A 25,282-nucleotide genomic window follows, 5' to 3' on the forward strand; every position below is an offset into this window, starting at 1 on the left:
GCAGAGATCATGATTTTAGTGCAGGGTGGGCTAGCTCAGTGGCTGGATGCTGGTTTGTAATGCGGAGTGATGCCAGTAGTGTTCAATTCCTGCACCGGTTGAGGTCACTATGAAGGACCGTCCTTTTCAAGCTCTTCCCTTGCCCGAGGTGCGATGACCACTGCCAGCTATCTCTCCCTTATGAAAGAGCAGGCTGATGCTCCGGTAGGGCTATGGCAACTTTTCCAAGTTTAAAACTGCCCCAGTTTACATGTTTTCAATTTAGCATCACATTTGTTTTAGGTCCATCTTGCTACTTTAACATTGCGGTCCCTGCTTCAATGTTGCAGGGGCTTTAATGTTAATTGCACTCTCTGCTGAGTGCTTCCTGATCTTTTGTATAGGTGTCAGCTGTGGCAGTGTGTCATCAATATCAGCTCCTGTTATTCAACTGACCCCATTGTCTCTGGGTGTTATGGTCTCAGGAACTTCAGTTGCAAAAGATTTTACAAGATTTTGAAGTTTTTAAAGAATTTTCTGCCAGCAAGATGTCTGGATTCCTTGACTTGCTTCTTCTAATTGCACACTGTGTTGCTTTTCTGGAAAGAAGTCAGTCTCCTTCACTTACTGTACAATATGGGTGCACAATTGTCTGATTTGAATTTATACAATATTTCTGCTATATTCAGTGATTTCTTCGTTTATTTTGGGCTATTTTTGCTAGGAATTCACAATGCATATTGTGTTCATTTATGGGACAGTATTTCAACTTCTTCATTGTTTTTTCTTGAACAAAAACAGTTTGCAAGAGCTTGGGTTTAAATTCTTTCTGATGTAAAACTATGCTTAGTTAGAGTTTTCAGGAGTACAACCCTGACTTGAAATTGAGGACTTCTTGTATCTGTATTTTCCTCAACCATTTCCACTCTAGAATAAAAATAATCTATTAGGTCTTGGAGATTTGAAAATCTTCAGTCTCATTTCATGCTCTCCAATTTTTTAATGTCATAAATCTGTTGTTTTTTAGCTGTTTTAGTTTTCCTTGTATGTTTGGTAATTTATCCTTATCTTCTATTTTGTTTATTAACCTATTTTTCCAATCAATCTATTCAGAGATGTTATTATACATCTCTGGAACAGCTGGGATTTGAACCCAGGCCCCTCAGTCAAGATACCATTGTGCCACAAGATGGCCCTTATCCTTATCCTTTACTAATTAAATTGATACAAAGTCATTATTTAGGAAGTTTAAAAATTATTTGTGTCTGTGCATCTTTACCCTTCACTGCCTTTTTTAAAAAACATATCTTATGATCTCAGTTGATATTGTTTGACAAGTCGGGATCCAAGACAGGAACCTGGCTTGATAGGTCATAATTTGATTGGATTTTCACAAAGTGGTCTCTCGCTGAAACATAAGCGCACAATGCTGCAGATTTTGCATTAATAATAAAATATAAGTCTGTCAACAAAAGCAAAGAAAGTAAACAGAACAAACTAAACCATATACATATAAATTCACAATTTTAAACACAGTAACCATGTAATCCCATTTATCCTAAAACACTCCTTTATAAGTTGAAAAGAAACAAACATCTTTTGTACAGTACCTAAAATACCACTTGAACAATAATCACACAGTATCTCAGACTTTTGTAGGTTTAAGTCACTTGTGACTTCAACTTTTAGACTGAAACTGCAGATAACTTCTTCTTGGAGCATCTGTTTAAATGTTTTCAGCTTTAAGTAATCCCTACAGGGTGTATCTGAACATTTTGGGGCCTGGGATAAATTCTTCACTCTGAGGGGACCTAATTAGAGTCTTAGGGTCATAGAGATATACAGCATGGAAACAGACCCTTCAGTCCAACTCGTCCATGCTGACCAGATATCCTAAATTAATCTAGCCCCATTTGCCAGCATTTGGCTCATATCCCTCTAAACCCTCCCTATTCATATACCCATCCAGATGCCTTTTAAATGTTATAATTGTATCAGCCTCCACCATTTCCTCTGGCAGCTCATTCCATACATGCACCACTCTCTGAGTGAAAAACTTGCCCCTTAAGTCCCTTTAAATCTTTCCCCTCTCACCTTAGACCTATGCCCTCTAGTTTTGGACTCCCCAACCTTGGGTAAAGACCTTACCTATTTACCCTATCCACGCCCCTCATGATTTTATAAACTTCTAAAAGGTCACCTCTCAGCCTCTGACACTCCAGGGAAAATAGCCCCAGCCTGTTCAGCCTCTCTCTGCAGCTCAAACTCTCCAACCCTGGCAACATCCTCATAAGTCCTTTTTTGAACCTTTCCTACAGCAGGAAGATCAGAATTGTCCACAGTATTCTAAAGTGGCCTAATCAATGTCCTGAACAGTCACAACACGACCTCCGAACTCCAATACTCAATGCACTGACCAGTAAAGGCAAGCATACTAAACACCTTCTTCCCTATCCTATCGACCTGCGATTTCACTTTCAAGGAACTATGAACTGTAATTACAAGGTCTCTTTGTTCAGCAACACTCCCCAGGACCTTACCATTCAGTGCATAAGTCCTGCCCTGATTTGACTTTCCAAAATGCAGCAACTCACATTTACCTTAAATTCCAACTGCCACTCCTTGGCCCATGTGATCAAGATCCTATTGTATTCTCAGGTAACCTTCTTCGCTGTCCGCGACACCTCCAATTTTGGTGTCATCTGCAAACTTGCTAACTATATCTCCTGTGTTCATGTCCAAATCATTTATATGAATGACAAAAAGCACTGGATCCAGCACCGATCCTTGTATTATGTGTCAGTGTTTACTGTGGAGAAGGATATGGAAGATAGAGAACATGCGGAAATAAATAGCGACATCTTGATAAATGTCCATATTACAGAGGAGGTGATGCTGAATGTCTTAATATGTATAAAGGTGGATAAATTCCCGGGACCTGATCGGATGTAACCTAGAACTCTGTGGCAAGATAGGGAAGAGATTGCTGGAACCCTTGCTGCGATATTTGTATCATCGATAGCCACAGGTGAGGTGCTGGAAGACTGGAGGTTGGCTAACTTGGTGCCTCCAGTCTGAAAAGCAACCCTCCACCACCCCTCTCTGTCTTCTACCTTCAAGCCAGTTTTGTATCCAAATGGCGAGTTTTCCCTGTATTCCATGTGACCTAACCTTGCTAACCAGTCTACCATGAGGAACCTTGTTGAATGCTTTGCTGAAGTCCATATAGATCACATCCATCATCAATCCTCATTGTTACTTCTTCAAAAAACTCAATCAAGTTAGTGAGACATGATTTCCCATGCACAAAGCCATGTTGACTATCCCTAATCAGTCCTTGCCTTTCCAAATACATGTAAGTCCTGTCCCTCAGGATTCCCTCCAATAACTTGCCCACCACCACTCTCAGCCTCACCGGTCAATAGTTCCCTGGGTTTTCCTTACCACATTTCTTAAATAGTGGCACAGTGTTTGCCAACCTCCAGTCTTCTGGCAGCTCACCTGTGGCTAACGATCATACAAATATCTCAGTAAGGGGCCCAGCAATCACTTCCCTAGCTTCCCACAGAGTTTTAGGGTACACCTGATCAGATCCCGGTGATTTATCCACCTTTGTGCGTTTTAAAATGCTCAGCACCACCACCTCTGTAATATGGACAATTTTCAAGATGTCGCTATTTATTTCCCCACGTTCTCTATCTTCCGTATCCTTCTCCACAGTAAACACTGATGCAAAATACTTGTTTAGTGTCTTCCCCATCTCCTGCGGTTCCACACACATGGGCCCTGCTGATCTTTAAGGGGCCCTATTCTTTCCCTAGTTACCCTTTGTCCTTAATGTATTGGAGAATCTCTTTGGATTTTACTTAACCCTATTTGTCAAAGCTATCTGATGACCCCTTTTTGCCTTCCTGATTTCCTTCTTTAGTGTACACCTGCTGCCTTTATACTCTTCTCAGGATTCACTTGAACTCTGCTGTCTATACCTGACATATGCTTCCTTCTTATTCTTGGCCAAAACATCAATTTCTCTGGTCGTCTAGCCTTGCCCTTCACCCTAACAGGAAAACACTGTCTCTGGACTCTCATTATCTCATTTTCCAGCCATCCTTTTACCTGCAAACATCAGCCCCCAATCAACTTTTGAAAGTCCTCGTCTAATACTATCAAAATTGGCCTTCCTCCAGTTTAGAACTTTAACTTTTAGATCTGGTCTATCCTTTTCCATCACTTATTTTAAAACTAACAGAATTATGGTCACTGGACCTAAAGTGCTCCCTCACTGACACCTCAGTCACCTGCCTTGTCTTATTTCCCAGGATTAGGACACGTTTTGCACCTTCTGTAATAGGTACATCCACATACTGAATCAGAAAATTTTCTTCTGCACACTTAACAAATTCCTCTCCATCCAAGCCCTTAACACTCTGCCAGCCCCAGTCTATGTCTGGAAAGTTAAAATCCCCTACCATAACCACCTTAATATTCTTACAGATAACTGAGATCCCCTTACAAATTAGTTTCTCAATTTCATGCTAACTATTGTGGGGTCTATAGTACAATCCCAATAAGGTGATCATCCCTTTGTTATTTCTCAGTTCAATCCAAATAACTTCCCTGTTCGTATTCTCAGGAATATCCTTCCTAAGTACAGCTGTAACGTTACACCTAATCAAAACACCACTCCCCCTCCTCTCTTGCCCCCCTTTTGATCCTTCCTATAGCGTCTATACCCTGGAACATTAAGCTGCCAGTCCTGTTCAGAGCTGAGCCACACCTCTGTAATTGCTATGATATTCCAGTCCCATGTTCCTAACCATGCCCAGAGTAAATGTGCCTTATCTGTTAGGCCTCTTGCATTGAAATAAATGCAGTTTAATCTTTCAGACCTGCCTCATTCTCTGCTTTGTTCTGCCTGCCCCCATTGTTTGACTTGTTCCATCTCCCAAATGTACCAGTCTCAGACTGATCTCTTTCTTCGCTATTTCACTGCTGCCCCCCCCACCCGCAACCAGTTTAAATCCTCCTGAGCAGCTCCTGAGTAGCAAATCTCCCCGCCAGTATATTAATCCCCTTCTCTTACACTAGAAGAGATTCCAATGATCCAAAAATGTGAATCCTTCTTCCCTGCACCAGTTCCTCAGCCAGGCATTCATTGCTCTATCCTCCTATTCCTATCCTCACTTGCTTGTGGTCCCAGAAGTAATCCAGATATTACTACCCACGAGGACCTCCTTTTTAAATTCCTGTCTAACTTCCCATATTGTCTCCTCAGAATCTCGTCCTTTTCTCTTTCTATGTCCTTAGTTCCAATGTGTACAACGACATCCTGCTGGGCCCTCCCTGCTTTGAGAATATTCCGCACACTCTCCAAGATATCCTTGATCCTGGCACCAGGGAGGCGACACTATTCTGATATGTCGCTGTCGGCCTCAGAAATGTCTGCCTGTGCCTCTGACTAGAGAGTCCTCTATCACAATCGGTTGCTTGAAACCTGACGTACTCCTCATCACATTGGAGCTAGTCTTGGTACCAGAAACCTGGCTGTCAGTGCTACATTCCCCTGAGAGTCCATTACCCCCTACATTTTCCAAAACAGTATACTTGTTGAGATGGGGATAGCCACAGGACACTCCTGCACCACCTGCCTCCCTCTCCTGGAGATAACACATCTACCTGACTGTATCTTCAGTTTATCTTCTTTCCTGCAACTGCCATCCATCACACCCCATTATAATCCTTCCCTTCGCAGAAGCACCAGTCTTACACATCCATCCTATTCCAAGGACTTCACAAGACTGCACCACTCAAAGTGAAATAAAGAGGTGAAACAAAAAACGCTCTCTCTCAGCCATTGGTGTTTTCATTGAAGTTAAAACAACAGGTTCCAGAAACTTTTAACAATCTTTGAGGCCCCCTTGTTTACCATACATTGTCTCAAACAAATCAAAATATGCAAAAGATGATTAGTAGTGCACAAAACCTATTCACTGCAAAACCAGGCCTCAAAAACTTTTGAAAGAAATCACCATGCTACAGAAATACTGAAAAGTTAATTACTAACTTCAGACGCAGAAAATCCACTGTTTCTAACTCAAAAAAAAACATAAACCCAAACTTATGCTTTATAAGTTTATATCATGCATAATTATTCCAAACTATTTTGGGGCCTTCACAAAATTGAATATGTTCCTTTCACTCCCTGTACTAAAATAGGGTGTTGAGTTAAAGTAAATGAATGCTGGTCTGTTTTTTATCTTCTGAAAAACTATTTTCTCTCTTTTTGTTTGTGTTAGCAAACACTGAAAGTGATTTGAATCAGTTTCCTGAAAGAACATGTTCTGCAGAAATTACATGTGACTTAAAAAGAACAAAACTGTATTAATACAGAGTATTTTGCGAGTCAATGACATGACTCAGAGCTTCGTCAGCAGCAGTAGCTTACATTTATATGGCGCCTTTTAAGCATAGACAACATCCCAAGGTGCTTCATTGACATCTTTACAAACATAATTTAAGCACCAAATACAAAATGAGCTATTGAAACAGGTAACCAAAAGCTTGGTTAAAGAGCGAGGTTTCTTAGAGTGGCTTAAATGAGGAGAGAGCAGTAGGGAAATGGAGTGGTATAGGGAGGAAATTCCAGAATTTGAGACTCGGGCAACCGAAGGCTCAGCTATGATAGTGGAGAGATTAAAATTATTGATGTGTTTTGGATATGGAAGAAGTTACAGAAGTGGAAAGAGTGATGCCATGAAATGTATGAAAAGGAGGATAAGAATTTAGAAAATGAAAGATTGCCAGGTTCTGAACCAGTATAGATTAGTGATCATGGGTGATGCGTGAATGAGACTTGGTGCGTGTTAGGAATACGTTGCAGAACTTTTGGTGAGCTCACTTTTATGAAGGGTAAAGCCAGTCAGAAGGGCATTTTAGTAGTCAATCCTGGAGATAACCGAGGAATGGATGAAAGTTTCAGCCATAGAAGAAGTGAGACGGGGCAGAATCGAGCAATGTTGCAGAAGTGCGATAGACAGTCTAGGTAATACAACAAATATGTGGTCGAGATTGCATCTTGGGGCCAAAACTGACAACAACGTTACAAGCAGTCAGACTCAGCCTTACACAGTTTCCAGAGATGGGGACAGAATTAGTGCCTTGCCAATGGAATTTGTGGAGTGGGCAGAGACTTCAATTTTTCCAATATTTAGTTGGGGAAATTTAGCTCATCCATTACTAGATGTTGAATGATCTAGTGCGACAAATCAGAGACTAGCATAGAAATCAAGGGAGTGATGGTGAGGTAGAGCTGGGTGTCATCAACACGTACTTATTGTACTTTCTAATGTTGCCAAATTATAGCTTTTAAATGACAAACAGAATCATTTAAGTGACAAACAGGTGGGGGGTCAAGATTCTTCGGAGTACTCCAGAGGTAACTGCACAGAAATTTGAAGAGAAACTATTGGAAGTGATTCTATGGATACAACTGGACAGGCAAACATGTAATCAGCAAATTAAATATTTTTGAAATGTTGCAATCCAATATGGTGCTTCAACAGCAGTGTATTAGTAAACCAGATGAGCTGCCTTAATGGTAGTGATTGTAAGATAAATGTTGGCCATTCCAACTGGTGTGCTTTCCTGTTCTTTAAATAGTACCATGGAATTTTGTGCAGCTACAAGGTCAGCAGCCAGGATCTTGACTGAACATCTCCATCTGAAAGGGACAACTTTGAACAGTTGTTCAGATTATCTGTAGCCTTCTAATTTTTATGGAAGGGTTGTCATCAAGTCATGGGCTGACTGTATATCACAGCACCCTTTAGGATGAGCTGAGTTTAACCTAACCCACTCAGATCAGATTTCATGCCACTATTCTTAGCTGGAATCTGGTCTTGGATTTGAACCTTAACAAATACAATCCTATACATTTACTAAGTTGCTTGCCTACCAATTTCACTGGTGAATGATTCGTTACATTGGACAATTTAAGTTCTAGTGGGAGAAGAAGCAGGTTTTAAAAAATGTAGCTTTTTTGTCGTCATCAAAGAGAGCTTTAAGAATGATCTGACATGATTGTATATTCATTTGTTTTTTGATTTAAGTTGAGTTTTGCTCTCTACCTACGTAGTTCCACAATCACGTAATGGTTTTCCCACAGCCATATCCATGTCAAACTAGTATCAGTTGTGCAAACGCATGTGATAGATCAGAAGATTGGACAGAATTTGAAAACTAGGAAAGAATGACTACAAAAAAGGGAGAAAAACAAAGTATGAGAGAAAGCTAGCCAGAAGCATTAAAAACAGATGGTAAGAATTTCTGCAAATTAGTTTAGAAAGAAAATGTTAACTTAGTGAGTATTAGTCCTATTGAAAATGCATCTGGAGAGTTGATGATGAAAAGTAAAGAGATAGCAGAATAATTGAACAGGTATTTTGCATCATTCTTCCCAAAGAGGATACAACTAACATCCTATAAATCAGAGAATGGAAGGGAGGGAGGAACTCAGAAAAATTACAGTCACCAGTGAAGTGTGACTGGGTAAAGTTTTGGAGCTGTTGGCTTGTAAGTGCTAAGGTGGACTTCATCTCAGCGTCTTGCAATAAGTGTCCAGTGAGATAGTCAATACATTGGTTTTAATTTTCTAAAAGTCAAGATTTGAGGTCCCATTAGATTGGAAAATAGCAAATATAACCCCTTCATTCAAGAAGGAAAGACAGAAAGCAAGGAACTACAGGCCAGTTAGCTTAACATTTGACACAAGAAAAATGTTGAAAACTATAATGAAAGAAGTTACAGCAGGCATTTTGAGAAGTTCGAGGTAACCAGGCAGTCAACACGGTTTTGTGAGAGGGAGACCGTTGTCCATTTTGTTGGTGGTCTTTGAGGAAATAATGTGCTGTGGATAAATAGGACCCAGGAGATGTACAGATTTTCAGAAGGCATTTGATAAAAGGTTAGAAGGAGGATGTTTTGGAAAATAAAAGCACATGTTGTATTGGGTAGCATATTGACATGGATAGAAAATTGCTTTGAAATAAAAAGTGCTTCGAGAGGTTAGTAATAGCTCACATCAACTCCAGCCTCCCAGATTGCCCTGATGCACTACAATTTGCCTATTGTTGCGACGGGTTCATGGCAGATGCCATCTCCCTGGCCCCACACTCATCCCTGGAATATCTAGAATAACATGAAACTTGTCAAAGGATACAGCAGGATATAGATCAAATGCAGATATGGGCAGAGAAATGGCAGGTGGAGTTCAATATGTAAGTCTGAGGTGCACTTTGGGAGATCAAATGTTAAGGAAAAGTTTCCAGTTAATGGCAGGACTTTGAACAGCATTGATATACAGAGGGATCCTGGGGTTCAAGTCCATAGCCACCTGAAAGTGGCTACGCAAGTAGATAGAGTGGTGAAGAAGGCTTATGGCATGCCTTTTTTGTTTGGGGAATTGAGTACAAGTGTTAAGATGTCATGTTGCAGCTTTATAAAACTTTGGTTAGTCCACATTTAGTGTACTTTGTTCAATTACATTGCAGGAAGGATGTGGAGGCTTTGGAGATAGTGCAGAAGAGATTTACCAGGATGCTGCCTAGATTAGAGGGTATGAACTATAAGGAGAGGCTAGAAAAACTTGGGTTGTTATCTTTGGAGTGGTGGAGGCTGAGGGGAGACTTGACAGAAGTCTATAAAATTACGAAATGCATAGACAGGGTTGACGGTCACAATCTTTTTCCGAGAGTTGAAATGCCTAAAACTAGGGGGCAAGTTCAAAGGAGATGTGAAGAGCGAGTTTTTTACACAGAGAGTGGTAGGAGTGTGGAATGTGCTGCCAGGGGTGGTTGTGGAGGCAGATACGATATGGGTGTTTGAGAGACTTTTAGATAAGCACATGAATACGCAAAGAATGGAGGGATATGGACCAAGAGCAGGCAGAAGGGATTAATTTAATTTGGCGTCATGTTTGGCGCAACATCGTGGGCTGAAGGGTCTGTTCCTGTGCTGTACAGTTCTATGTTCTAACACCAGCTTCTGAGATTGACTTGATCCACTTTACAATTCGCCTACTATTGCAACAGGTCCATGGCAGACACCATCTCCCTGGTCCCACACTCGCCCACGGAACACTTGGATAACAAGGACACCTACATCAGACTCTGATATATTGATTTTAGCTCAGCCTTCACCAGAAACCAACAAAACTCATCTCCAAATTCTGCTCCCCACCTCTAAACTGGATTCTCAACTTTCTGATCCACAGTCCGCAATCAGTAAGGATAGGCAAAATCACTTCCTTCACAATAATCCTCATCACCAGTGCCCTGCAAGACCAAGCCTCTTACTGTACTCTTTTATACACTTACAACTGTGGCCAACTTCAGCTCTAACTCCGCTTACAAGTTTGCTAATGATACCATCATAGTGGGTGGGATCTTAAACAATGACGAGACAGAATACAGAAAAGAGATAGCTTAGTGGCGTGGTGTAAAGACAAAATCTCTCCCTCAATGTCAGCAAACCAAAGGATCTGGTCACTGACTTCAGGAAGCAGAGTTGAGGACATGCCCATGTCTGTATCAGTGGTGCTGAGGTGGAGATGTTCGAGAGCTTCAAGTTCCCAGGAGTAAATATCACCAACCAGCTATCCTGGTCCATCTACATTGACACTATAGTAAAGAAAGCATACCAACACCTCTATTTCCCCAGAAGGCTAAGGGAAATTCAGCAGGTTCACAATGACCCTTACCAATTTTTATAGATGCACCATAGAAAGCATCCTATCCAGAGCTTGGTATCATAACTGCACTGTTCAGGACCGTAAGATACTGCAGTGAGTTTTGAACACAACCAGTCCATCATGCAAACCAGCCTTCTGTCCATTGACTCCTCTATACTTCCTGCTGCCTTGGGAAAGCAGCCAACATAATCAAAGACTCTTCCCACCCTATATTCTTTTCCACCCTCTTATGACAAGCAGATAACGACAGTTTGAAAACACATACCAACAGTTTCAAGAACAGCTTCCTCCCTGCTGTTATCAGACTTTTGAATGGACCTCTCCTAGATTAGAGTTGATCTTTCTCTGCACCTTTTCTGTAGTTGTAACACTATCTTCTGCACTCTGTTCTATTACCCAGATGTACTTATGTAAGGTATGATTTGTCTGGATAACATGCAAAACAATACTTTTCGCTGTATCTCGTTACATGTGACAATAATTAATCAAATCAAATCATGTCATAAACTTAGCTTCCTGCCAGAAAGCAGAAAGCAAGCATAAATGGGTCTTTTTCAGTTTGGCAAGATGTAATGAGTGGTGTACCATAGGAATAGGTGGTGTGACCTCCATTGTTTGCTATTTATGTAAATGACTTGAATGAAGGGTGGAAGGTGTTGTTGCCAAATTTGCTGGTGACACAAAGATATTAAGGAAGTAATTTGTGAAGAGACACAAGGAGGCTACAAAAAAATATGGATAGATTAAGTGAATGGGTAAAGGTGTGGAAAATGTAGAAATGGGCTTGTCTCTGCTGAAATTTAGAAGAGTGAGATGACTTGATCGAAACACAGACCTGAGGGGCCTTAACAGGGTAGAAAAGGAGAGGATGTTTTTTTCTGTGGGAGAATCAAGAACCAGTGGTTGCTGTTTCAAAACAAGAATAAGTCCCATCAAAGCAGAAGTGAAGTGAATCTCTTTCTCTGAGAGTTATGAGTCGTTCCAACTCTCTTCCTGAAAAGGCAGTGGAAGCAAAATATTTAAATATTTTTTCAGAAAAGAAGGCAAGAAATATAGGACAAGGGACAGGTTCATGAGAACAAAGTTTCAGTGATATGTAGTAGTCAGTTAGAGAAAGCTGGAAAGGAAGATGAAGCAGGCACACACAAAACTAAAAAAATGCTGCATCAGTAAGAGGCCAATCGGGTGGGAGCCTAAAATGCCTTGTGATCCTCAGGAGTTTTACAATAGATGGTGACAGCTTGAGAACATGTAACAATGTCAACATTAGCAATAAATATGCATTCAAGTACTTTGATTGTATCTGAGTTATGGGTGTGAGTATTAATATCAAGCTTGTGGTAGGTGAAAAAGCTTAGCTTCAGGGATGGGATCTATTCATTTTAAGGAAGCCAGTAACCTCAAAAGAATAGTCGAAGTGTCATTTTGAAATTCACGAAGAAAATGTCAGCCAACATAGCTCTCAAATAAATATAGTTTGCTTGCGAAATGTTTTGAGCTGGAAGCATTCCAAACTGACAAGGGAAGCCATATTGGAGAAACGGTTGAGAAAATGAAACAGATAGGTATCTATCGTACTTTTCATCTTGTCAAGAATGTAAACCGCTCTCGAAATACCTTTTTATCTTTTTAAACTTTTTCTCATAATCATGATATCCCATAGTGAACAATTTATGATTTTTTTTGCCATTGAATGGCCAATTTTTGCATGGCAATGTCTAAAACAGCAAAAAGCATTTTTTGGTAATGTGAGTTGAAGAACATACATTGGAAATTGTGTACTTCATAAAATCCATGGCTTCCTGAACCAGCTAATGGAACTGTAGTTTTATATTTCATTAGAAGAATAGCATCTTTGCAAGTGTAATACAATGTGGTGGTGCAGTCATCTGGCAATGTATATTCTGCTCAAGTCCTTGAAGGGCTGCAAGCCCACAATGTTATGATCAACGCCAGTGTGCAGTGCCAAGCAAGATTCATACCTAAAACAAATGAAACCAGTAATCTCAAAAGAATAGTCCAAATGTCCTTTTGAAATTCACTAAAGAAATGTCAACCAACATTGCTCTCAAATAAATATGGTTTGCTTGCAAAATGTTTTGAACTGGAAAAATTCCAAACTGATAAGGGAAGCCATATTACCTTGTGTATTCAGATTCCCAAGAGATTGCTCGTGATATAAAAGACTCCCTTTACCAATTGAAATCAGTGGATTTGAGTGAAGTGAGAGAAAGCAGAGTGTAGTCTTATATTGCAGCATGGGCATAGGTGTAAGTTGGGTCCCAGGGATCTCTAATGAGTCCTTTCCCATGCCGGATGATTATCAAGAATCTGAAATAGATCTTTCAATATAAATTGATTAAAATTAACAGCACACTAGAATTGATTGTGGACTCAGGATGCAGCCCAAATTTTTTTCTGGGTTTTCTTCAAAACACTTGAAGGTGAGTGAAGTTCACTGTAGAGAAATGCAAGGTATTCCACATTGCAAATAAAAGGAAAAAATACCCTTTGGGTGGTATAGGATTTGTCCATGTTGAATATTTCAATGTCTGCAAGTTATTTTTATATTGCTTACTATGACACAACAGTTCAATCCATAAACTGACTTATAACTGTATTGACAAATTGCACCGGGTTACCCAGAACTCATGCTGAGGTTGGATTGCTAAGTTCAATTTGAATTGTGTTCTATGGTACAAGGTAGCGAAGATAAGAACTGTAATGTTGATTCTTCTTGTCAGAAGCAAAGGACTTGATGGGTCTGGGTTTTCAGTTTCTGAGGTGCCTGTGTAAATGGGTTAAAGCTTTCTACGGTCATAAATGGGAGAAAGAAAGTGCATCTATAAGTTGTGTTTATTCTGTTCCTTTTATTTGATAGTTCTGTATTTCCAATTTATTACAATCATTCCATTTTCCTCTATCGAATACATCATGGCAATCAAACTGATTGTGTCTACTCTTTGCTGTCCAACCCAACAGTTGAAGTGAAATACATCCTTTCTTAGTGAACATTTTCTCATTTCAGTGCCAATTTCAAATGATAGTTTGAGTAGGTAGATTTCAAGAATAGAAAAGTTTTTCTTTTCAAAAAAATCTGAAGTAGCCAAACTTAACTGTCTCTGATATATTGCTCCTGGATGAACTGTGAATATATGGCCCTTTTTATTTCCTAGGGGGATGTAAGAACGTAAGAACTAGTAGCAGAAGCAGTCATTTCAGCCTCTCAAGTCTGCTTCGCCATTTGATACAATTATGATTGATGTCATCTTGGCCTCAACTTGACTTTCATCCCTGCTCCCCATAACCTTTCAACTTGTTACTAATTAAAACTATGTCTATCTCTTCCTTAAATTTACTCAATGTCCCAACATCCACTGCACTCTGTGTAGTGAATTCCACAGATTCATAACCCTTTGAGAGAAGTAATTTGTTCTCATCTTTGTTTTAAATTTGCTCCTCCTCATCCTGAAACTTTGATTTCTCGTTCTTGATTGCCACAAGAAGAAACATCTGCAGCTACTTTGTCAATTCACTTTAGCATCTTATTTACCTCAATTAGACTTCCTCTCATTCTAAACTCTGTAATATAAGCCTAATCTGCAGGAATACAAGAATTATATCATCAATGGCTATAATTGAGAAAATTGTCTTGAATCTAGCAAGTAGCACCTCAATAATGCATCCTGAAAACAATTTCTGGGATATATTTGAATGTTCAATGTTAATGTCAGGCTGGTCAGTCTGAGCTGCATCTGGTGCCTGAGGATGTTGCAGATTGTATAATTCTTGCATTCCTTTCACACACACATTTGAACATCATGAGATCCTGTGATGTAGTGCTTTTGAAAAGGGGGAGAGGTAATAGGTTTGTTCTGATGTGTGCCGAGGATTGTGTTGCAGTATTTCCAATTGCAGATGGCTGGATCTGCTCACCTAAGCTGTGAAGGTCCAGTGTCAGTGTGAGGACAGACCGATGTGACATGCAGACTTACATGGGGTGTCTGCTTGTTGCTGTACATTGGAGCAGTGTCAAGTACACCAAATGCTGCAGCAATGTTGTTACTTATAGATCTTGCATGGACTTTTACTGCTGCAAATGTCTAAACTAGTGGACAACTGGATGCTGAGATTGGCAATTCCAGATGGATCGTCTAGGTCTGAAAAGACGGATGCTGTACTTCCGTTCTAAATCCTGTACAGCTGAGATTTCAGGTAAAATTGAGTTGAATGTTGCAGAGCAGTTGCAGTTTGCCACCTGCTCTGTTTAATATAGCTGATGCTTGATGTTGTAGCACAACGTAACCTAATTATTTGTGTTTTAACATACAACTTAAAACTCAACAGATGTGTACTTGAAGCAAATGCAAGTTGTTGCATAATTGTCTGAGAAACAGCACTACCAGGATGATATTGCTGGCTGTTGTTGATATTCCACTCCATGTGATGAACAGATTAACTCATGATGTACCAGTTTGCTCTTTGTGAATGCTGCTGTGTGATGCAATGTATATGTAACTATAATGCCAATAACATATGAAGTAGGTTTCCATATGCCACTGAATTAAGGGACATGGCTTTGGCACCGCTATCTTTGGATACAGTGATTTTCTAGAATGCCTTACCAGATAGGCATGTCCTTCACTGAATTACAGAGGCTTGCACCAAGAGACATGGGAATAGTTTGTTAAAATATTTGGTGAAATATCTGGAGTGAGATAGGTTAGAAAGGAAGAGAGCAAGATCCAGTGAGCAGAAGTGCAGTGATCTGGATTTCTAATCATATCCAAGGTTTTGTTATGTGCATCTCTTGCCTGTTTAAAATTTTAGTCTGAGTACTGTATACAGAAGGGGCACCTGGCGTGTTTTTATTTTAATTTGCTGCAGGTGTATGCCTGTAAGACCTGTTGATAAACAGTCGGTTGTGCTATAATGCGATAGTTGCGTTCCTGCGTAACATCACATTATAGAAAATTGCATAATAGAAATAACAGAGCCTATGTGAAAAGTGGGGTTAGCGGCAGACCACCAAAAAATATCACTCAAAATCACTCAAAGCGTAACACAAAGGATAGCACAGTTTGAATAAATGTTTAATTCATATCTAATAATGAAATAAAAGTAAATTTAACACTTTACCTTGAAGAAATGTCATGATGACTTGATGGGGAGGAAGTTTTGCAGTTGCTCTGTTGTTAATGTAGGGGCTGAGGTTCGTCATCACCATCACCATCATTGTCGTCGTCGTCATCATCATCATCATCATCATCATCATCATCATCATCATCATCATCATCATCATCATCACCACCATCACCACCTTCCAGTGAGGTTGTGGTTGCAGGGTAGTGTGAAAAATAGTAAACCAAGAAGTCGATGGCTGTGGTTCATTGTCTTCTGACTGTTTCTTGGGGGTTGGTTTAAAAAAGACATCCAGGTTTTGCTGCTTTGCTCTTTTCCTTCTTTCATAAAGAAGCTGTTCATAGGGTGCCAAGTAAGATCTTACTGCATGAACTGCTACCCTGCTGCATTCTGCATTGTAATTGTTGACCTCTAAGAGCTGCAAATGCTTCTCAATTTCCCTCAGGATAGAAGACAAAACAGAAGTGCAAAGCTGTCAATGTGCTGCATCCTGGACTTTATCTTCTTCATCTCCACCTTCCACTTCCCTCTCAGTGACAAGTTTTTGTAGATCAACTGTAGCTAGGCCTTCACAGTGAGACTCAAACAGCTCTTCTACACCCTCACTCTCCACTTCTTCAAATCCAACTTGCTTTGCAAGATCAACACAATGTTCTTTGATTCTTGGGAGCTCCTCTGATGGATCAAAGCTTTTCAAATCTTGAAAAGAATCTGGGAGAATCTTCTGCCAAACTGCATGCAAGCAGTCCTTCCTGACATCACCCCAGGCATCCACAATAATGTCAATTGCATTCTTGATGTTAAAGTTCTTCCAAAATGGAAGAACACTGTCGTTATCCCCCCTGAGTGGCTGCAGTCAGTCTCTTAAATGTGCAACTTGTTTTTAACTCATTCCCAGGATGAGGGCGTTGCTGGATAGGCAGCATTTATTGCCCAGAGGGCAGTTAAGAGTCAACCACATTGCTGTGGGTCTGGACTCACATGTAGGCCAAACCAGGAAAGGATGGCAGTTTCCTTCCCTAAAGGACATTAGTGAACCAGATGGGCTTTTCCCAAAACTCAACAATGGATTCATGGTCATCATTAGATTATTAATTTCAGATATTTGTCGAATTCAAATTCCACCATCTGCCATGGCGGGATTCGAACCAAGGTCCGCGGAACATTATCTGGGTCTCTGGATTAACAGTCCAGTGATAATACTACTTGGCAATTGCCTCCCCTTAAAGCTTAAATAATAAGTTTTAAAAGCTGCTATTTCATCCTGGTCCATGGGCTGGCTAACATTGTGCATGCTCAGGACAAAGCCCTCGAAATGATCATGTGATGTCGGCGATTACTCCTCCGCACACCGATGGAATTGTGTTATAGCCAACACGAGTTCGCATCTTAGGAATTCCGTTCTTCATTCGTCAGTTGCATTATAGGAAATTTGTGTTGCCAGAACACCACGCGTTATAGCAGAACTGACTTTAATTTAAATTTATTATATATCAACCTGTAAAACCATAATTAGATGAAGCAGCAGGAACCATTGTCTGTGGTCCTCATGGTCTGGCTTCCTTTTCTGGTAGATTATAAAGAATTGTTTGGCAACCTCGGAGACAGTGAAGACAATTAGTTCTGAAGAAAGCTCACTGGACATGAAATGTCGATTCTCCTTTCTCTCCACAGATGTTGGCCGACCTCTGACTTTTTCAGCAGTTTCTGATTTCCAGAATCCACATCCTTTGGTTTTTCTTTTATTAAGGTATTGAGGATATATCGTTATTGGGTGGAGAGAGTAAAATATGAGATACAATATGGAAAACTGCCTCAGTATGTCCTGTCCAGAAAGTCAGGATAAATCCAACCCTGACAATTACCATTCCATTAGTCTCCTCTCAATCTTGAGCCAAGTGATGGAGAAGGAAGTTGGACGTTCTGTGCAAACACATTATTCCTTTTTTGATTTTTGCTTGTTTTCTTATATAAATTTATTTTATACAGCCAAAAACTTGGATCTGAAGACTTGGTCAACGATGTAAGTTCGTCACTTACACAAAGGCAAAAGTTTGAGTGTCATCAAAGATGGCACATGATCCCATATCTCTTGGAACCAGAAACTGTACTCTGATTGCTTAAAATCTAAAGTTTTTGTGCACAACTGATTACTGCAAATTTTTATGTTGAATATTGGAGTGGAGTACAGGTGGCATTAGATATTTCAAACATGCTCATGACATTAAAGGCTAATTTTACTGGAGTTCAGTACCTGGAGACATGTCCATTTTATTAAAACAGAGAAATTTGTAATGTTTTGAGTGTTTGTTGAATATCATTTCATTTAGTGATTTTGGTCTGTTAAAATGAAGCAGAGTGGTAATGCAAATAGAGTATACCTTGTGCTAGGAAAGTGGGTATTTGCATTCCACATACCAACATTCAAACATGATGGTCTTAGTGGCAGACATTTAGAGCATAGAACATTATAGCACAGGAACAGGCCCCTTGGCTTACCATGTCTGTGCTGACCATGATGCCATTTCTAAACTAATCACATCTGTTTGCATATGGTCCTTATCCTCTATCCCCTGCCTGTTCATGTGTCTGTCTAAATGCCTATTAAATGTTGCTATCATATCTGCTTCTACCACGGTTCCCCCCCCCCCAACGCCGGCAGCACAATCCAAGCACCTACCACCCTCTCCTTTAAGCTTTCCCTCTCCAACCTTAAACCTATGTCCCCCTGGTATTTGACATTTCCACCTTGGGAAAAAGACGTCAAATATTCACCCTATCCATGCCTCTCAATTTTATATACTTCTATTGGGTCACGCCTCAGTTTTCGATGCTATAGCAAAAACCATCCAAGTTCGTCCACCATCTTATACCTAATAGACTCCAATCCAGGTACCATCCTGGTAAACCTCTTTTGCACCTGCGCCAAAGCCTCCACAAAGCAACCACCAGACTAATGTTTTATTTAGCTGCAGCATGACTTCTGGTTTTATTAGTCAGTCCCCTGACCAATGAAGGCAAGCATGCCAAATGCCTTCTTTACCACATTATACACTTGTATTGCCACTTTCAGGGGGCTATGGACTTGGATCCTAAGATCCTCCAATATATCAATGCTCCTGAAGGTTTTGCCATTTACTGTTTCCTCTTTGCCATTTACACTTACCTCTTGCATTTCATATCCCAAAATGAATCACCTCACACTTGTCCTAGTTAAAATTCATCAGCCGTTTCTCTGCCCAGTTTTCCAATTAATCTTTATTCTGCTGTATCCTTTTGACAATCTTCTTCACGATCCACAGCTTCACCAATATTAAGATATATTGAACAACAGAGGTCCTAATAGTGATCCTTTTGGAACACCACTAGGAACGGACCTCCAGTCAGAAAAATACCCCTCCAGAACTACCCTTTGACCAAGCCAATTTTGCATCCAACTTAACAACTTACCATGGATTCCAGTCTTCTGGACCAGCCTACCGTGACAGACCTTGTCAAATGCTTTAGAAAAATCCATGTGGACAACATCCACTGCCCTACCCTCATCAACCATCTTCTTCACTTCCTCAAAAAACGCAATCAAATTTGTGAGGCAAGACCTCCATGGCACTGAACCATGCTGACTATCCCTAGTAAGTCTATTCTTTTCCATTCTTTATTGATACTCAGCTGAGACTTCAGTAAAATACAACATTTGGGAAAGGGAAGAAACCTGCTGTCATGAGAACATAGGCGAAGAGAGGTGGTTGTTTGGAATTTTCGTACAATGTCACTGGCACTGTCAAGAGTTGCTTAATGTAACCACATTTTACTGCTGGAAACTTTCAGTGGTATTTGAAAAGAATATTGTAAGCTGAATAACACCAGTGTTTGCAAATCTACTAAGTGCAGTAGAAATCATTGGTGGTGAATGAATCATGTCATGTAAGTGGAATATATATTAGCTGCACTGCAGTTCTTGTTTTAATAGCACTATATTAACAATGTTAAAAAGGATTCCTTCACATTTGGTAAGACTGTACAAGAACATTGAGAACCATAGCATATCTACAAAGACCCTTTTGGGATACAGCCAGGCTAAGTGCATACCACAAAAATTGGCGCATGGAAGATAATGTGGGAAAATATAATGTTATGGATCTTGGCTGGAAGAATAGACGAGCTTGATATGATTTAAATGGAGAAAGACTGCAGAAAGCTATCGCGCAGGGAGATTTTGGAGTCCTCGTGCACAAGTAACAAAAAGGTAGCATACAAGTTGAGGTGGTAATTGGGAAGGTAGATGGAATGTTGACCTTTATTTTGAAGAGAATGAAGTTTAATAATTGGGAATTCTGGCTTAAATTATACAAGGCACCAATCAGACTACAGCTGGAGTACTGTGAACAGTTTTGCTCCCTTTATCTAAAGAAAGTGTACTGGCATTGGAGGCAGTCTAAAGAAGGTTCATTCGGTTGATACTGGGTGTGGAGGGACTGTCTTTTGAGGAGAGATTGGGTAGGTTGCGCCTGCACTCTTTGGAGTTTAGAAGACTGAGAGGTGACTTTCATGAAACATATGAGATGCTTGGGCCTTGACAGGGTGGATGTGGAAGGGTTGTTTCCCCTAGTTGTAGTGTCCAGGACAAGAGGGCATAATCTCAGAATAAGGAGCATCCTTTTAAGACAGGAGATGGGGAGAAATTCCTTCTCTGAGGGCAGTGAATTTATGGATTCTCTGCTGCAGAGGGCTGTTGAGGCTGTGTCATTAAGTATATTCAAGTTTGAGATGAACAGATTTTTAATTAGTCAGGGAATCCACCATTACGGAGAAAAGGCAGGAAAGTGGAGTTGAGGATTAGCAGATCAACCATGATTTCATTGAGTGGCAGAACAGATGATGGGCTGAATGGCCTGTTTCTACTCCTACATCTCATGGTCCATGTATTCTTTTGATAGCACTTTCACATAGACTTTCTACATGTAAAGAAAACGTGACTTGGTGAAGTGATACCAGCCTCTGTGGAGTTATTTCAGTGCCAGCTTATTTATCAGCAAATAATTCAAAGAACCTATCGATTTACATTCATACAGTCATAGAGATATACAGCATGGAAACAGACCCTTCAGTCCAACTTATTCATGCCAACCAGATATCCCATTTGCCAGTATTTGGCCTATGTCCCTCTAAACCCTTCCTATTTATATACCCATTCAGATGCTTTTTAAATGTTGTATTTGTACCAGGGTCCATCACTTCCTCTGCAAGCTCATTCCATACATGCACTACCCTCTGCATGAAAAAGTTGCCTGTTAAGGTCCCTTTTAAATCATTCCCCTCTCACCTTAAACCTATGCCGTCTAGTTTTAGACTTCCACACTCTGGGGAAATGGCCTTGCCTATTTATTCTGTCCTTGCCCCTCATGATTTTATAAACCTCTATAAAGTCACCCCTCAGCCTTTGATGCTCCAGGAACAATAGCCCCAGTCTCTTCAGCCTCTCCCTATAGCTCAAATTCTCTAACCCTGGCAACACCCTTGTAAATCTTTTCTGAATCCTTTCAAATTTCACAGCATCATTTGTATAGCAGGCAGACCAGAATTGCACACAATATTCCAAAAGTGGCCTAACCAATGCCCTGTCCAGCTACAACATGACCTCCCAACTCCTATACTCAATGCACTGACCAATAAATGCGGGCATACCAAACGCCTTCTTCACTATCTTATCTTCCTGCGACTCCACTTTCAAGGAACTATGAACCTGTATCCCACGGTCTCTTATTCAGCAGCAGTCCTCAGGACCTTACCATTGAGTGTATAAGTCCTGTCCTGACTTGCCTTTCCAAAATGCATCACCTCACATTTATCTAAATTAAACTCCATCTGCCACTCCTCGGCCCATTGGCCTGTCTAATCAAGATGTGCACTGTGTCACTTTATAATAGCAATCTAGGGGTATAAACTGTGTCTGAATCTTGTGCATTGAACTCATGGACTCAGCAACTTCTGCAGTTGTGTTCAATTTCAGTGACATCATGTAGATCCAAAGAGATACTGTTGATGTGGGATCCCCTTTATGCCTAGATCTTGGTCACAACTTTGTTAGTTACCACAAGAAGCACATCTTCAATGGAAAGACCACTAACCTCCTATCCCTTGCATGCATTGGTTGTTTCTGTAGATGACAAAATGTGGAATATATCAGTCTACAGCTGTATCAAAGAATTTCTTTACACTGATTAATAAACTCTTGCCTGTACTCAAATTTACTATTAAAATGGAACAACCAAATGATCTACCTTTACTTGATGTATTAGTTGAGAAATCTGAAAATGTGTCCAGAACTAATGTCTACCAAAATCCTACGTTCACCAGTCAATGTACACATTAGGATTCCTACAGTTGCACATGATACAGATCAATCTTATTGATTGATCTTTGTGAATCAGACCTCAGTCATCAGATCACCATATCAGCTTGATGCTGAGGTAGAGCATATCAAACTATCCTGCTTGGTAACTGATACACTGATCAAATCATGATTTGTTATATATCATGAAAACTCATTCGCCTGTAGTGCTGCCTGGTCTACCTCCGATTACCCTGCAAGAGAAATACTTATCAAAAATTTGAACCATTGGTGAAGCTAGCTGTCGCACACTGCTACTGTGTAGTATGTTTATGCCCAGATGTTGTGTGCTAAGAGAACGCAACAGAGTAATGTGATATATATGCTGCTGTGATGGTGTGATGACATGTATGTAGGCCATAGCGTCCCAACAACTGGCATGCCCCGTTGACCATTTGCAGTTGGCAGCATGCAGCTCGTGCTCTACCAGTTCCTGTTTGCAAGGCTCAGAAAGGTATATCCACAATTTGGTGTAATTCTGCTGTTGGAAGTCATTCATTTAATAACCTTGGCTTTGCTAAGAGTTATCCTGGAAACAAATTTAAGATTATCAGCAGAGTTTGCACTGTGATGCATTTGCTTATTCTAGTAACCACATTCAAGTATCCAGGAGCTTGTTTTAGTTAAGCAAAAGGAGTTTGTGTGTACATTGTACCTTTTTCAAACAAAAGGGTTATGAAGACAGTCAACCTCTGCTGCAACTGCAAGGCAATGCCTTGTCAAATCAGAATTAACCTGCTTGGCTTGAGAATTAAGATTGTTGGTTAACTGCTGTTGCTACATCTCCATGGCAATGATGGCCCAACTAATCAGCACCCTCTGTCATGCTCTATAAAATGGTATCTCTTTTTTCAAGAGTATTTCTGAAATATGAGTTCTGATGAGTGTAAGATGAAAAGCTTCATCTTAACTTCATCATTGCTAAAATGAAATTAAATTGAAAACACTTATGGAGTGATGTCAGTAAGTTGTGAGCACATTATTTATAAGAGATGTCAAGCCAATATCGATGATCGACATGGAGAAAGGCCCATGGAGAAAAAGTATTTTAAACTATAACAGTGGTCTGTGAGAGAGTTATTTGTTCCCTTACTTCTTGTGTTTGGCAGGAATTTGAACTTTGATGTATTTGGCTGCATTGTATTGTCTAGAGGTTTATTTCAAACATTTATTACCTTTTTAGAGTTTTAAAAACATATATTGAGCAACTTTATTTTATACTTCCTGCTCACATTTTTGAACAAGTGAAGACGGCTCACAGTAGACTGCCTACCTCAATCACACTGCATTAATTTAGTATAATTACAAATATGCTGCCCTTTGTTGAGGCTTTCTCCTACCTGGTTGATGATCTATAATTACATAACTGAAAATAAATCTTTTTGCTCAGAATGGCCATCTTACTGAGGTATTCTGAACAGTCTGCTTACATTTTGAAAGCTGTGCCAAAATCCACAAAATTACAAGAATGTCAACAGCAGTTTAAATTAAAGAAAATTCCACAATGTTATAATAAGCCTGTTCATGCTATCACTGTTTGTTGATCCTTTAAAAGATTACACAACCTGGATCGATATCTACCTCTTGGTCATAAGTTATTCCTTGGGCATATCCTATCTGCTCCAAGTTTCATTCAATATTTTAAAAATATATATATTGCTAATGGATTCATAAACCATGGAGAAAGCATACCTCGATCTATCTTTACTGATGGAGGGAATTGATACCCTAACAGAATCATAGAATCCCTACATGCAGCAAGAGGCCATTTGGCCCATTGAATCTGCACTGATCCTCCCAGACCCGCATATGCCATCCCCATAACCCTGTATTTACCATTGTCAATCCACCCAGCTTCACATCTTTGTACTGTGGGCAGAAATTAGAGTATCAGTGGAAACCCATACCGATGCAGGGAGAATGTGCAATTCTACCCAGACTGTCAGTCTTCACTGAAATTAAACCCAGGACTGAGGCACTGTGAGGCAGCGGATCTAATCACCGGGTTCCATCCCCTAATGTTTTGGCTTTTTCTGAAGCTTTATATATATAATTCCACATGTTATGCACCTTGATCAGGTGCCATCATAACAGTAAAAATGGACTAAAAATGGACAACTCTCATGGTTGTTTGCACTTTTTTTTTCTTGTCGAAGGCTGTTATGTTGAGGTCTAAGAAATGGAAAATATAGAATCAAATATATTTCCAATGGCTTGAGAAAAAAGATAAAATTGTTAAAGTAACAAAGGTATTGAAACTGTGGATAATACCTGGCTTTTTTTGTAGTTTTCAGAGTGAATATTTGAACTGTTTTTTGTATTTTCATTTGCAGATGTGAAAGGGCCCCCAACACACAGACTGTCATGTGGTCAGTCTCCATACACGGAAACAGCCTGGGATCAGAAATATTGCATGCTGACTGATAACCAAATGATCCTTCTGAATAAGGAAGAGGAGGTAAGATTTAGCAGTATTAAAACTATTTTGTGCCAGATTATTACGTATGTAATATGTCCAATATAGGCAGTAGATAAGCAAAATATCTTTACTTCTGCTAGGGGTAACTTTTGATGTATAGTATTCCAGAAAATCTAGTATCTAGTGGAACATAGCCAAACTACGTTTAATGATGAATTTTTGAAGAATATCTTTGCCTCAACTGACCTCCTTTCTCTGACTTCTTGACTGTGAGCTTCTCACTCCCACATTTAATGAAAACAAATAATTAAATCTTAAGTAATTTTGCAACATTTTCCTTTTGAGACGTATACTAGAAAATGCACTGGGCAGGATTAAATAAGGATTCCAGTCCTTGGTTATGAAATGCAGTTAATCAGTGTGTCATGTTACTCACTAGCTCCCTTTCCTTTAAATGAGTTGAGTATTCAGGATGACTCATAGAATCATAGAAACCATGTAGAGCTGAAACAACAAGGTGCAGGGCTGGACGAACACAGCAGGCCAAGCAGCATCACAGGAGCAGAGAGGCTGACGTTTCGGGCCTAGACCCTTCATCAGAAAA

The 25,282-nt window shown here is 40.0% G+C and overlaps 1 protein-coding gene across 1 annotated transcript in view; it reads left to right on the plus strand.

The window, feature by feature from the left end:
• The window catches only part of LOC109913680 (ras GTPase-activating protein nGAP), a 260,539-nt gene that overhangs the window by 47,338 nt on the left and 187,919 nt on the right, over positions 1-25,282 (plus strand). The window contains exon 2 of the mRNA XM_048602022.1: positions 24,593-24,717. Within this exon, the coding sequence (XP_048457979.1) occupies positions 24,593-24,717 (125 nt within the window). The remainder of the gene's footprint in view (positions 1-24,592; positions 24,718-25,282) is intronic.

The sequence above is a fragment of the Rhincodon typus genome, chromosome 10 (assembly GCF_021869965.1).
Source record: "Rhincodon typus isolate 14 chromosome 10, sRhiTyp1.1, whole genome shotgun sequence".
NCBI classification, from domain to species: domain Eukaryota; kingdom Metazoa; phylum Chordata; class Chondrichthyes; order Orectolobiformes; family Rhincodontidae; genus Rhincodon; species Rhincodon typus.